Source organism: Rhinolophus sinicus, chromosome 1 (genome assembly GCF_057876585.1).
Source record: "Rhinolophus sinicus isolate RSI-liver-muscle chromosome 1, RSI-T2T, whole genome shotgun sequence".
Taxonomy (NCBI): domain Eukaryota; kingdom Metazoa; phylum Chordata; class Mammalia; order Chiroptera; family Rhinolophidae; genus Rhinolophus; species Rhinolophus sinicus.
In genome coordinates this window covers 57,001,250-57,014,878 of record NC_142501.1, presented here as the reverse complement: position 1 = coordinate 57,014,878, position 13,629 = coordinate 57,001,250, and the positions used below count along the sequence as shown (strand labels likewise).

The 13,629-nt window shown below is 33.9% G+C and overlaps 1 protein-coding gene and 1 pseudogene across 1 annotated transcript; both read right to left on the bottom strand.

Moving 5' to 3' along the window:
• Positions 1-2,447: 2,447 nt before the first annotated feature.
• On the bottom strand, positions 2,448-3,389 carry LOC109439222 (olfactory receptor 6C2-like). Its single transcript, XM_019719487.3, has one exon. It carries the CDS (start codon positions 3,387-3,389, stop codon positions 2,448-2,450), a length of 942 nt encoding a protein of 313 aa, XP_019575046.3.
• Positions 3,390-4,941: 1,552 nt separating this feature from the next.
• On the bottom strand, positions 4,942-11,555 carry LOC109439223 (olfactory receptor 6C2-like; annotated as a pseudogene).
• Positions 11,556-13,629: the final 2,074 nt, after the last annotated feature.

Sequence of the window (13,629 nt, the reverse complement as noted above, 5' to 3'; positions counted from 1 at the left end):
CCCTGAAATCCTGCCTCACCCATAAGACTGTCAGCTGGTTTCTTAACAGAAAATTTGCAGGCCCGAAGGCACTGGCACGAAATAGTCAAAATGATGAAAAGCAAAACTTACAACCAAGATTATTCTACCCAGCAAAGCTATCATTTAGAATTGAAGGACAGATAAAGAGCTTCCCGATGAGAACAAGCTAAACAAGTTCATCACCACCAAAGCAGTATTTCAAGGAATCTTAGAGGGACTTCTTTCAGACAAAAACAAAAACAATAAAAAATATGTGTAATAAAATGGCAATAACTATATCAGCAATCACTTCAAATGTAAATGGTTAAAGATAACAAGAGAATCTTAAAAGCAGTAAGAGAAAAGCAGCCTGGGTGTCCATCGATGGATGAATGGATAAAGAATAGGTGGTACATATATACAATGGAATATTGCTCAGCCATGGAAGGGAAAATAGTTTCTTGCCATCTGCAGTGGCATGGATGGACCTGGGTAGTATTGTGTTGAGTGGAGTGTCCGACAGAGAAACACAGATGCAATGTGATTTAGCTTATATGTGGAATCTAAAGAACAAAATAAACAAACAAAACAGAAACAATCTCATAGATACAGAAAACGTTTTGATGGTTCCCAGACTGGAGTGGGGTTGGGGATTCATGGAAAAGGAGAAGGGATTAAGAAGTATAAATTGGTTGTTACACAGCAGTCATGGAGATGTAGGGTATAGCATAAAGGATTGTCAATAATATTGTAACAACTATGTGTTGTATCATATTGGTACTAGATTTCTTGGGGTGATAGATGGGAGGGGATTTTGGGGCAGGATGGAAAAGGTAAAAGGATTAAGAAGTACAAATTGGTAGTTACAAAATAGTCATGAGGATGTAAAGTAAAGCATAGGGAATATAGTCAATAATATGGTAATAACCATGTATAATAACAGGTGGGTACTAGACTAGTCAGGGGGATCACTTTTTAAATTGGGCCGTTCTAGCCTTTGATTTTATGAATTTGACTCCTTTTGATACCTCATGTAAGTAGCATCTTAAAGTACTTGTCCTTTTATGTCTGGCTTACTTCACTTATAATGTCTTTAAGGTCCATGCCTGTTGAATATTGCAGAATTTCCTACTGGAACCCCTCCCCCGTTCTGAGTCAAGCTGTTGTTCTCAGTCTAGTTGTGGAGGGCGCAGCTCACTAGCCCATGTGGGAATCAAACCGGCAGCCCTGTTGCCCAGAGCTTGCGCTCTAACTAATAGAGCCACCATCCGCCCCACTGAGAGACTTTTAAATTAAAAAATTAAGGGAAAATATGTGAGACACAAAGAATGAGGAAAATATTATTTACAGAGAAACAACATATGGAAAAGACTAAGCATGAAAGCAGAGGGGAAAAGCAGGTTCAAGTTTCTGAAGCCTGAAGTGTAGTGGGATTAGGGAAATAGTTACAGATGATGAACTGTATGAGCTTCTTTTTTTGGAGTAAATGTGGTAAACAGTTAGTGTTCTTCCAATATATAACTTTTTATATCATAAATGGTGCAATCCCTTTATTGCAACTTTTCATATTCCTTTGGAAAACTTTTTTGTTTCCAAGCTACATTTATTTCTTGGATTTCTTTAACTTCAGTTTTTTGCATGTGTTTGCTTATTTTAGTGACATTCTATGTTGGCATTTCAGTATATGTTGGCATTTCAGTATATACATCTGGCAGATTTTTTTTTTTTTTCAATACCAAAATATTTAAATTTCTCAAAATAATTATTATCTATTTTTTCCATCTTCCCATTAACTTCATGTATTTTTTGGAGAAAAGCTTATGACATTTAAAAGTTTTGGTTATTACCAATTTGCTCTGATACAAATCTTATATTCAAGTTTTAGTATTTTAGATGTTTTTCCATAATTATGAGGTTTATATTCCCTTTTATGAAAAAAGTATTGATTTGAGTGCAAGTTACCATTTTACTTTCTTTAACATAGAATTTATTCTGTTTACCACAGAGGGGACATGGGAGTAAATTTTTGCTGGTTTGTTCCCTCCTCTATTTTTATTGCTTAAAACAGTAACAGTACCTGCCACAAAGAAACTTCCAATACATATTTGTTAAGTAAATCAATGAATAAATCACTTGAAAGCTTTGGATTAGATAAAACACTGGCAACCATTACTTATTCTTTTGCTGGAAAATGTAAACATTTGTATTCTCTTTTGATATTTCTAAATTGGATATATACTGCTATTCTATTTTTATTTTTTTGTTATTCTTAATTTGGAGGTGAAGCCAGTATTTAAATTTGAAAAGCTATTAATGTGCTTATTTGTGGAAGGATCTTAGAGAGGTTTGTGAGGAAGATGTCACTAGATCAGGATGAATGAGAATGTTTTGAATAACTTAACATGGCTAGGGAATGTGTTAAGTTCATTATATGTGTTTATTTAGTTTCACATTCTCTTATTGGAAAATACCTCAATTCTTTTGATTGAGTTATGGAAGGCTTGTTTGACTTGCTTGTTCCTCAGTGTGTAAATGAAAGGGTTCAGCACTGGAGCAATGGAAGTAGTGAGCACTGTGACACCCTTGTTAATAACCACTGATTCCTTTGCTGAAGGTTTGATGTAGATGAAGATGCAGCTGCCATAGGTGATGGAAACCACAATCATGTGGGAAGAACACGTGGAAAAGGCTTTTCTCTTTTGCTGGGCAGAAGGGAATCCTAAGATTGTCTTGATAATATAAATGTAGGACAGTACCACACACATAAGTGTCATAAGGAAGGTCACCACAGCACAGATTATAACAGTCTGTTCCATGAACCAAGTATTTGAACAAGAGATTTTGAGGAGGGGAGATGCATCACAGATAAAATGATCAATGGTATTAGAATCACAAAATTCCAGATTTAAGCCTAGGCTAAGTGGAGGGATTATAATAAATAGACCAGCTACCCAACAACAGAAGACAAGTCTTCTGCAGACTGTGCTACTCATGATAGTCACATAATGCAAGGGTTTGCAGATGGCCACATAGCGGTCATAGGACATGGTGGCCAGGAGAAAAAATTCAGTTACACCAAAGAGGTCAATAAAAACTACTTGGCTGGCACAGGCATTGTAAGTAATGACTTTGTCACCTGTTGCTATGTTATACAAGTATCTGGGAATACAGGCAGATGTGAATGAGATCTCCAAGAAAGAGAAATTTTGTAGGAAATAGTACATGGCTGTTTTAAGGTGAGAATCCAATAAGATAAGGGAGATGATAGTCAGGTTCCCAGTTATGCTCAGCATATAGGTGAGAAAGAGAAAGATAAAAACCAGAACTTGCAGCTGAGGGTCATCTGTCAGTCCCAGCAGAATGAATGTTGTTACTGTACTGTTTCTCATTGCTGACTTCTGACTTCTGTTAAATCTGCATGTGACATTGAGACATTTTATTATAGATTATTTTTAAAAGTATGAAATCTGTCAGCATATAGACTGTCTTAATGCACAATATACTTATGCACAGTATACTTTTATACTTTTATGAAATGCTCTGAAAGAAAACTTTAAACATACAACAGATGATATGTTTCTCTGCCCCTTTTATCTGTCTGTTAGTGGTCATATCTCTTCACTCTCACTGCACTAATATTTCCTTTTGTTTTCATCAATTCCTGTTTTGAAATATCATCTTTCAGGTGATTAGTACTAAATCTGTGTCTTTTTGTAATAGTCCTTTCTGATTCTCAGATGCAACCGAACATGCCTATTTAAACATTTCACATGGACCTCAAATCTACTATGTCACAAATAAAACTCACAATTTTCTCTATCACTTTTTCTCTTCTTCCTCTTAATATGTTCTTATCAATAAAGATAATAGACTACATTTATTGAGCGCATTCCATGTGATGGATAGTTTAGTAAACATTTCTCACGAAACATCTGTTCTTTGTCTTCAACTCACCTGAATAGATTCTATTCTTCCTTTGGTTTTCAATTTCATCTTTAAGCTTGCTGGGAAGTTTCCTGCAAGTCTGATGAATATGCAATCTCTAATTCTTGTCACTGTGTTCCCAAGGAAAACAATGTTTTCCTATTTTAACACTTAAGACAATACAAATTTGTGGGAAGCATGAAATGTATCTTTTTCACCATACAGCTAACATAGCTACAGATATGTTGTCAACTGTCCAATAAATGTTTCCAAATGAATTTATCTATGTATGTTTTGCAGACACCTATGAGTCTATTTTTCTATTTGGACTTATAATTCAAAGCACTTTGATGTGAACTTTGTTGAATTAAATTTTCTATGTTAGAATCTGTGGTGGAATTTTTTTCTTTTGCTTTCAAAGAGGATCAACTTTTCTGCTTTTGTTTATTACCTTCATAGGAGGTAAAAAAGAGAAACTACCCTCTCTGTGCTCTATTTTCCAGTAATTCTGTTGATGCAGTTTTTGCCACTGAGAGCATCTATCTGAAGGCATTTAATCTAGAAGACATGGACTTTTTAAATTCCAAGTTTGTGTTAATAGCTCTTCCACAGATGTTGACAATTGATTACATTAGTAGGGACTCAAATATTTTTATTTCTTAATTATTTATTCATTTTTATTAAATTTATTGGGGTGACAGTGGTTAGTAAAATTATATAGGTTTCAAGCGTACAATTCACATCATCTGTATATTTTATTGTGTGTTCATCATCCAGAGTCAGTTCTCCTTCCATCACCATACATTTTAAAATTAGTGTCTCTAGGTTTGAAATTTCCCTACAACAGTGAATTATGAAAAGTTTCCTCTGGAGATCCCAATTTATTTGTATGTGGACCCATTTTATTGTGTACACTAACGGGTGGTTTTACTTGGTCAGCTCTGATTATCTAAGTAGATACTGCAGATAAGGCTTCAGGTTACAGTATCCAGTGTAAGGAAGATGAGTAAACTAGGCTCATGGTTTGCCTGGCGGAACATGCTAAGGGAATTGGAGATACATTCAATGACTATATTAAATCAAATTGAGATGTATATAAGAGAAAGATTTCTGCTGCCCATTTCCTACCTTTCTCCAACCCTAAATAGTCTCTCAGCAACTACATGCATTATAGCACTGAGTAAATTTACTGAGCTCTGACACCATGGGCTATTATGTCGTGTTCTAAAAACATGTTTTTCTTGTCCTTTTTCCTTCTAAGATATAACAAGGTATAATAAAACAAGATTTAAAAAATAACTCATAGTGAAATGTGACTGATTGCCTTTGTTGATTCTGTCAAAGATATGTTTGGAATGAAGACAGGGATTTGTAATGAAATGATGCAACTTCAGTCAATGTGTCATTCTTTTGGGAGATTAAGAAGTATGCTTACACAATAATATAAATATATGTCTTATTTTTTGATGTGAGGTCATTGATATAGGTAATATATTTCTGGATAGCTATCCAGTTTTAATCCTTTTAAATGACAATATATTTTTATGCATAAAAATCTCCTAGAAAATGACATTTATATATCCAACAAGATTTCATTCTAAAAAAGTAATAATATGTATGCTTTACCAAATATAGAAATTATCATTTAAATTTTCGATTTAAAAAGTAGATAAAATATGTTTTCCAGAGCATAATAAAACTCAAATCACACAAAAGTAAATAGAATTAAAATGACAAATTTTATCTCACTTACTATTATGACTGTCAATCATAGTTTCTGATGGATGTTGAAAAACATGAAAGCTTAAAAGTCCTAAATTGAAAATGGTCGTTGGGGTGAAAACTTTAATATGGACCTCTGGTCACCTTTGCTTACGAATCCACTTTCATATTCACAACAACTTTAAGATGCATAGACCTCTTGGAAGTATTCATCTTCAACCAATTACATGGAATTTCTTGTTGTGTTGTTATAACCCTCCCCCAAAAAGAAAAATATCAAATAACAATAGTATAATATGCGGGTTGTGAGATGTCAGGAATGCTCTCCAGTTTTAAGGAAATTGCTACTATGAGCTCTCAGGGTTGTGAGCATATTTACTTATATCTAGCTTAACAGTTTGCTTTATTTGATAAAAATGCAACTAAGTGAATAAACGAAGAGTCCCTGGTGACTCTAGAACAAAGCCACTAATGAATCTTCTGAGTGAGAACACTGAGGTAGAAAAGATATGCTAACTATGGCTTCTTTGGAGACAGTGTCCTTGGAGATAGGATGCAGCAGTAGATAAAGGCCAGTAGGACTACAAAGAATCTGGTTATAAAACACAACTTTAGCTCCTTTTTTACTGTCACATATTATGAACCCAGACATATCATATGGGAGGATCATAAAGAAATCACGTTTCTCACTTACGTTTGTTTTACAAATAATTTATTATATTTGGGAAATTTTACTTAGACAAGAAAAAGGAAAAGTATGTAAAAACATATAACCCATACTGCTTAGTTATAGTATCAAACTTCCAGACTTTTTTCCACAGGTGTATTAATATATTTATAAGTATTATTTAAAAAGAAGCAACAACATAATTTGTATAACTCTATATGCATCAATGTTCTTTAACTTCTCAACATATACCACCATATTCATGTTCAATATCTTGATGCTCCATTAGACTTTAAATTTAATTTACTCTAAATCCATGTCCTTTTGAATTGTCTATGCTCCTATGGTCAATTAATTTATGACAAAGTAGCCAAGAATATACAACAAAGAAAGTACAGTCTCTTCAACAAATGGTGTTGGAAAAATAGGATTGTCACATGCAAAATAATGCAACTGGATCTCTATCTTACACAATGCACAAAAATCAACTTGAAATAGGTTAAAGACTTGAATGTAAGTCCTGACACTTTAAAATTCCTAGAAGAATCCATAGAGGATAAGCTCTTTAACATTAGTTTGGCAGTGACTTTTTAAATATTTGACACCAAAAACAAAGGCAACAAAGCAAAAATTAACAAGTGAGACTACATCAAACTAAAATGCTCTGTATATTACAAAAAAACCCCAAAACATCAAAAAAATGAAAAAACAATTCATTGAATGGTAGAAGATATTTGCTAATCATGTCTGACAATGAATTAATATCCAAAATAAATAAATAACTTGTACAATTCAATTGCAAAAAAACCAAATTAATTAAAAATTGGGCAGACAAGCTGAATAGACATTTTCCTAAAGATGACATACAAACAACCAGCAGGCATATGAAAAGGTGCTCAACATCACTAATCATCAGGAAAATACAAAAGCACAATAAGACCTACCTGTTAAAATGGCTACCATCAAATAGACAAGGAATAACGAGTGTTCTTGAGTATGTGGAGAAAAGTTAATCCTGTGCATTGTTGGTGGGAATGTAAATTGGTGCAGCTACTATGTAAATAGTATGGAGCAATACTACTTTCCCCTAAGAAAAGGTAACATACTGTCATTTGTGACAACATAGATGGATTTTGAGATTATTATGCTAAGTGAAATAAGTCACACAGAAAAAGTTGAGAACCATATGATTTCACTGATATGTGCGATATAAAACTGAAAACAACAAAGGAACAAGACAAACAAGGAAACAAAAACTCATAGACACAAGCAACAGTTTAATGGTTACCAGAAGATAAGGGGGAGGAGACGTGGCAGAAGAGGGTAAAGGATTGGTGAAATATATGGTGATGGAAGGAGAACGAACTTTGGTGGTGAACACACAATGAGATCTATAGATGATGTATTATAGAATTGTACACTTGAAATCTATGTAATTTTACTAACCATTGTCACGCCAATAAATTTAATTAAAAAAATAAGAAAATAGTATGGAGGTTCCTAAAGAATTAAAAAATAACACTTTGGGGTATATATCCAAAGGAAATGATAACAGGATATCAAAAAGATATCTGCATTTCTGTGTTCATTGTAGAATTATTTACAGTAACTGAAAAATGGAAACAACATAAGTGGCCATCAACATATGAATGGATAAAGAAGATGTGTCATATATATATGTGTGTGTGTATATATATATATATATATATATATATACACACACAGTGGAATATTATTCGGCCACCAGAAAGAAGGAAATTCGCCATTTGTGACAAAATGGATGGAACTTGGGGGCATTATGTTAAGTGAGATAAGTCAGACAGAGAAATATAAATACTGTATGATATCACTTTTACGTGGAATCTAAAAAAAAAAAGTAAAACTCAGAAACAGAGAGTATAAAAGTGGTTTTCAGGGACTAGGGGGTAGGGAAATCAGGGAGAAGTTGGTAAGAGAGTACAAACTTTGGGCTATAAGATTAATAAGGTCTGTGGATGTAATGTATAAAATGGTGACTATAGTTGATAGCACTGTATCGTATAATTGAAATTTGCTAAGAGAGTAGAACTTAAATGTTCTTATTACCATATATAGTGATGAATATGTTAATTAACTAGATGGGAAGAGTCCTTTATATATGTGTGTGTGTATACACACACACACATACCTACAGAGGATGCCAAAAAAAGTGTACACATTTTAAGAAAGGAAAAACTGTATTAAAATTGTAATACTCAATATATACCAATAACAAAAGATGAATACTAGTCATGTGTATACATTTTTTTGGTACCCCCAGTATATATTCATCATGATGTATGCTTTAAATATCTTACAATTTCCCTTGTCAATTATACCTCAAGAAAGCTGGAAAAATAATTTAAAATGAAAGATAATTGCTTTTGAAATGTATTACCATAAGTTAATTGATACTTAAAGCAAAGTTAGATTTACGTCCATCTTTGTTGGAGGAGGTCATTGAGAGGATGTGACTGCCCGCTGAAGGCAAGCTGGAACTGGGTAATAAGACGCTCCTCATCCCTTCCCCTGTCCTTGGAATGTACATTCTGCCCACTGTTCCCTCAGTGGGAGTTATTTTCTAGGACACAGCCTGGGAGAGCAATATGTTGTTGAGATCATCTGGATGGTACATGTGACTGATCCCAGATGAGGCTTCTATGTAAACTTTGTGCGGGGATCTACTCCTCCTGTGGCCTCCCAAGATGAACCTTGTATATAAGTTCCTTTACTTATTGAATCTGCTACTTACCAATCTGTAACGGTCTGCTTCTTTCTTAGGTCTTTCCTTTCCCTCTGTGGATGGGGACTTGTTTCGAATTTTCCCCTGATGCTTCTGAGGTTGCAAAGCCAACAACTTTTTACAATGAAAAAACTCAAAAAAGGACATTCTAATAAAAATAATTTTGCACACTAGTTAGAATAATTGCCAGAGTCTATTTTTTGGGTCAAAATGATAAGTTATTTTTGCTTTCTAGTCAATAAATGATGAAGTTATATAGTTTTTTTCCCTAACAAGTATGAATATTTTTGTTCAAGATATTCCTCATGCTCAACATCACTAATCATCAGAGAAATGCAAATAAAAACCACAATGAGATATCACCTCACCCTAGTCAGAATGGCTATCATGAACAAGACAAATAGTAACAAGTGTTGGAGAGGCTGTGGAGAAAAAGGAACCCTCATACACTGTTGGTGGGAATGCAGACTGGTGCAGCCGTTATGGAAGGCAGTGTGGAGGTTCCTCAAAAAATTACGAATAGAATTACCATATGACCCAGCAATCCCTCTCCTGGGTATCTACCCAAAAAATCTGAAAACATTTATACATAAAGACACATGTGCTCCAATGTTCATTGCAGCTTTGTTTACGGTGGCCAAGACATGGAAACAACCAAAATGTCCTTCGATAGATGAATGGATAAAGAAGTTGTGGTATATATACACAATGGAATACTATTCGGCGGTAAGAAAAGATGATATAGGAACATTTGTGACAACATGGATGGATCTTGAGAGTGTAATGCTGAGCGAAATAAGTCAGACAGAAAAAGCAGAGAACCATGTGATTTCACTGATATGTGGTATATAAACCAAAAACAACAAAAGAGCAAGACAAACAAATGAGAAACAGAAACTCATAGACACAGACAATAGTTTAGTAGTTACCAGAGGGTAAGGGGGCTGGGGGGTGGGAGATGAGGGTAAGGGGGATCAAATATATGGTGATGGAAGGAGAACTGACTCTGGGTGGTGAACACACAATGGGATTTATAGATGATGTAATACAGAATTGTACACCTGAAATCTATGTAATTTTACTAACAATTGTCACCCCAATAAATTTAACAAATAAATAAAAAAGAAAAGAAAAAAGAGGTATTCCTCATTTCTATGTTGTTATTTCAAACATTTTTTTCAATTAAAAAATACTTTATTAAGGTATAATTGACATATAAATTATGTTAGTTTCAGGTGTACTTGTTGATTTGATATTTGTATGTCCTGTATTGTGAAATGATCATTATGGTAGTCTAGTTAACATCCATCATTACATATAGTAATATATTTTTTTCTTGTGATGATAACTTTTAAGATTTATGCTCTTAGTAGCTTTGAAATATACAATAGAGTATTATTAATATAGTCACCATGCTGTGCATTATATCCAGGACTTATTTATTTTATAACTTGAGGTTTGTACCTCTTGACTCCCTTCACCCATCACCTACTCCCCACCTTCAGCCTCTGGCAACCACCAAATGTTCTCTGTATCTATGAATTTGATTTCTTTTTGGTTTCTTTGTTTTAGATTCCACATATAAGTGAAAACACTTAGTATTTGTCTTTCTCTGTCTGACTTATTTCACTTAGCATAATACCCTCAAGGTCCATTCCTGCTGTTGCAAATAGCAAGATTTCGTTCCTTTTCATGGTTGAAATATTCCATTCTATGTATGTGAAAAATACAACTTTTATAGGTTATGGAAGTGATAATCATGTGGGATGAACAGGTAGAAAATGACTTTTTTCTTTGCAGGACAGAAGGGAATTGTAAAATGGTCTTGATGATGTATATAGGATAGAACTATACATACAAGGGTTATGATAAAGGTCAACACAACACAGAATATGACCACCTGCTCTATGAGCCATGTTTCTGAGTGTGAGATCTATAGGAGGGGCAATACCTCACAGACAAAATGATCAATAACATTAGAGTCCCAGAATTCCAGATTTCGGCCCAGGTTGAGTGATGGGATTATGATCAACAAACCAGATGTCCAGCACCAAAGGATGGGTCTTCTACAGACCTTGCTGTTCATGATGGTCGTGTAATGCAGGGATTTGCCGATGGCTACGTATTGGTCATAAGACATGGGGGCCAGAAGAAAAAATTCTTTAGCACCGAAGAGGTCTGTAAAATATATTGAATGGCACAATTGTCATACGTGATTGTCTTGTCACCTGTTGATATGTTGTACAAATATTTGGGCATATGAGCAGATGTAAATGAGTTTTCTAAGAAGGAGAAATTTTGTAGGAAAAAGTACATGGCCATTTTAAGGTGAAACTCTGTGAAGACGAGGAAGATGCTTGTCAGGTTCCCAGTTACCCTCAACACGTAGGTGAAAAATAGAAAGATGAAAATCACAGTCTTCAGTTGTAGGTCGTCAGTCAGTCCCAGCAGGATAAAAGTTATTGTGTCGTTTGTCACCATTGTGTCCCGATTTCTGTTCAATGTGCATTTAAAATTCAGAGAGATTTGAAATGAGGAGTGATGTTAATATTACACAGTAAGAATTAATTGCTAACAACGTATTCAAAATCATCTGACACAATTTTTAAAACTTTGATTATAAATATTATTTTTTTATTAGGTATTATTCGATTCCACAGCAGTTTGTTTTGGTAATATATATATATATATATATATATATATATATATATATATATATATATATATTTAAAATCAGATTACTTTATCTGTACCATGCTTCAACATATTATGAGTCATCTTCACTGCTTTTCCCAATTTATGTTTTACTTTTTTTTTTTTTTTTTTTTTTTACTTTTATTATCATTTATTTGATGCTGAATTTACTCCTGGGCCATAAGTTTTGTTTGTTTCTTCAGTTTCTTCTGGGAGATCTTTTTCATCTGTGCAACATCCTCTTCTGGTTTAGGAAAATTTGCTCTTTTTCAGTAAAGATCTCAGTGTGGCAGGGAGAGCTCAGGTATGGGCTAACCCGCCCAGGAGCTCTGTAAGTTCTGCACCACAGCTTGGGAGCTTTGTTCACCTGGATGTGCTCAATGGCCAGAGAATCTACATCTAAACCACTAAGTCCAGCATTACTCTCTGCATTTTTAAGCATTTACAGCAAAAATTCAGCACTTTTTGGGCCACCAACCCTATGTCCAGCCCCACTATTTGGCCTGGGCACACCTCCCAACTCTGCCATTGTAATGGCAGAATGGCACACATTGCTTCTGTAAAGTGACATCCTTTAGATACTTGGTGGCTTTTCAGATATGCATACCCTTGATGGCCTGGGCAGTTTCATGAGTGTTCTTAAAATGAACATGTAGATTTGAACTTATTGATTTACATAATTTTGTGGGGTTCTCTGGGTCAAGTGAATAGCAAACCATTTTCAGAGGTCACCTCAGGAAGCTTATGGGAAGAGCCCAATTTATGTTTTACTTTTATTTGCACATTGGATTGGAATTACTCATGTTTTACTTTACTGCTAACTGAAGCTAAATCCTAAAGCCAAATCTTAATCTCCTTAAAAACTTTTTCTTTGTAGTTGATTATTGATAAAGTACAAATATAACACAAATAGTTGGGGATTACTATACAGGCTTTTCATATCTATTACTTAAGATTTTGAGTTCTGGCATTATTTCTTTTTTTTAAAAATTAAAGTTTATTGGGGTGACAATGGTTAGTAAAGTTACATAAGGTTTCAAGTGTGCAATTCTGTAATACATCATGTACATATCACATTGTGTGTTCACCACCCAAAGTCAGTTCTCCTTCCATCACCATATATTTCATGCCATATACCCTCAATGTTTTAAACTCATGTTTTATTCTCTAAACAACTTTATCCTTATTCACTTCTTTCTGTTTCTCCCTCATGACTTTCTTTCTAATTATATGGTTATTGTCTTTTGTGCAGAACATAGTATTTTGGTGAGAAATATGTTGTTTCCAATGTTAAGATATGTTGGGTGTGACATTCACAGGATTGTATGACATCATCACGATTGTTTTTATCTGTTAATCTGGTTAGCTAAGTTTTAAACATTCCAACATCTTGGTACCAATGTCATTAAAAACAAAAAAATCCGATTTAAATACTAATCACATTCCCCAAGCCCTGTGATTCAGTTTTGTCATCATGAAGTAGAAATAATAATAGTATTTTTTTCAATGTTTTTTAAAAGTTAAATTTATATGTATTTGAAATTTAGAAAAGTGCTTAGCTCATAATAACTAATAAATATATGCTCACTATTTCAATGTCTTGATTCACAGAGATTTTATTTTTATTGTTCACCATCCATTTATTCTTTACTGTATTGTAACCACACTTTTGCTGCCACCATTCTAATGAAACAGTCTTTGTCAAAGTTTATCGACCTTTTTTTTTTTTTTTTTGTCGGTATAAAACAGTAGCAGACTTCTGTGTGGAATGTATACTTTTGAGCACATACTATTCATAACATTCTCTCATAATTTACCTTAACATTACATGCATTTTTCTCCTATCTTTTTATTTCTAATT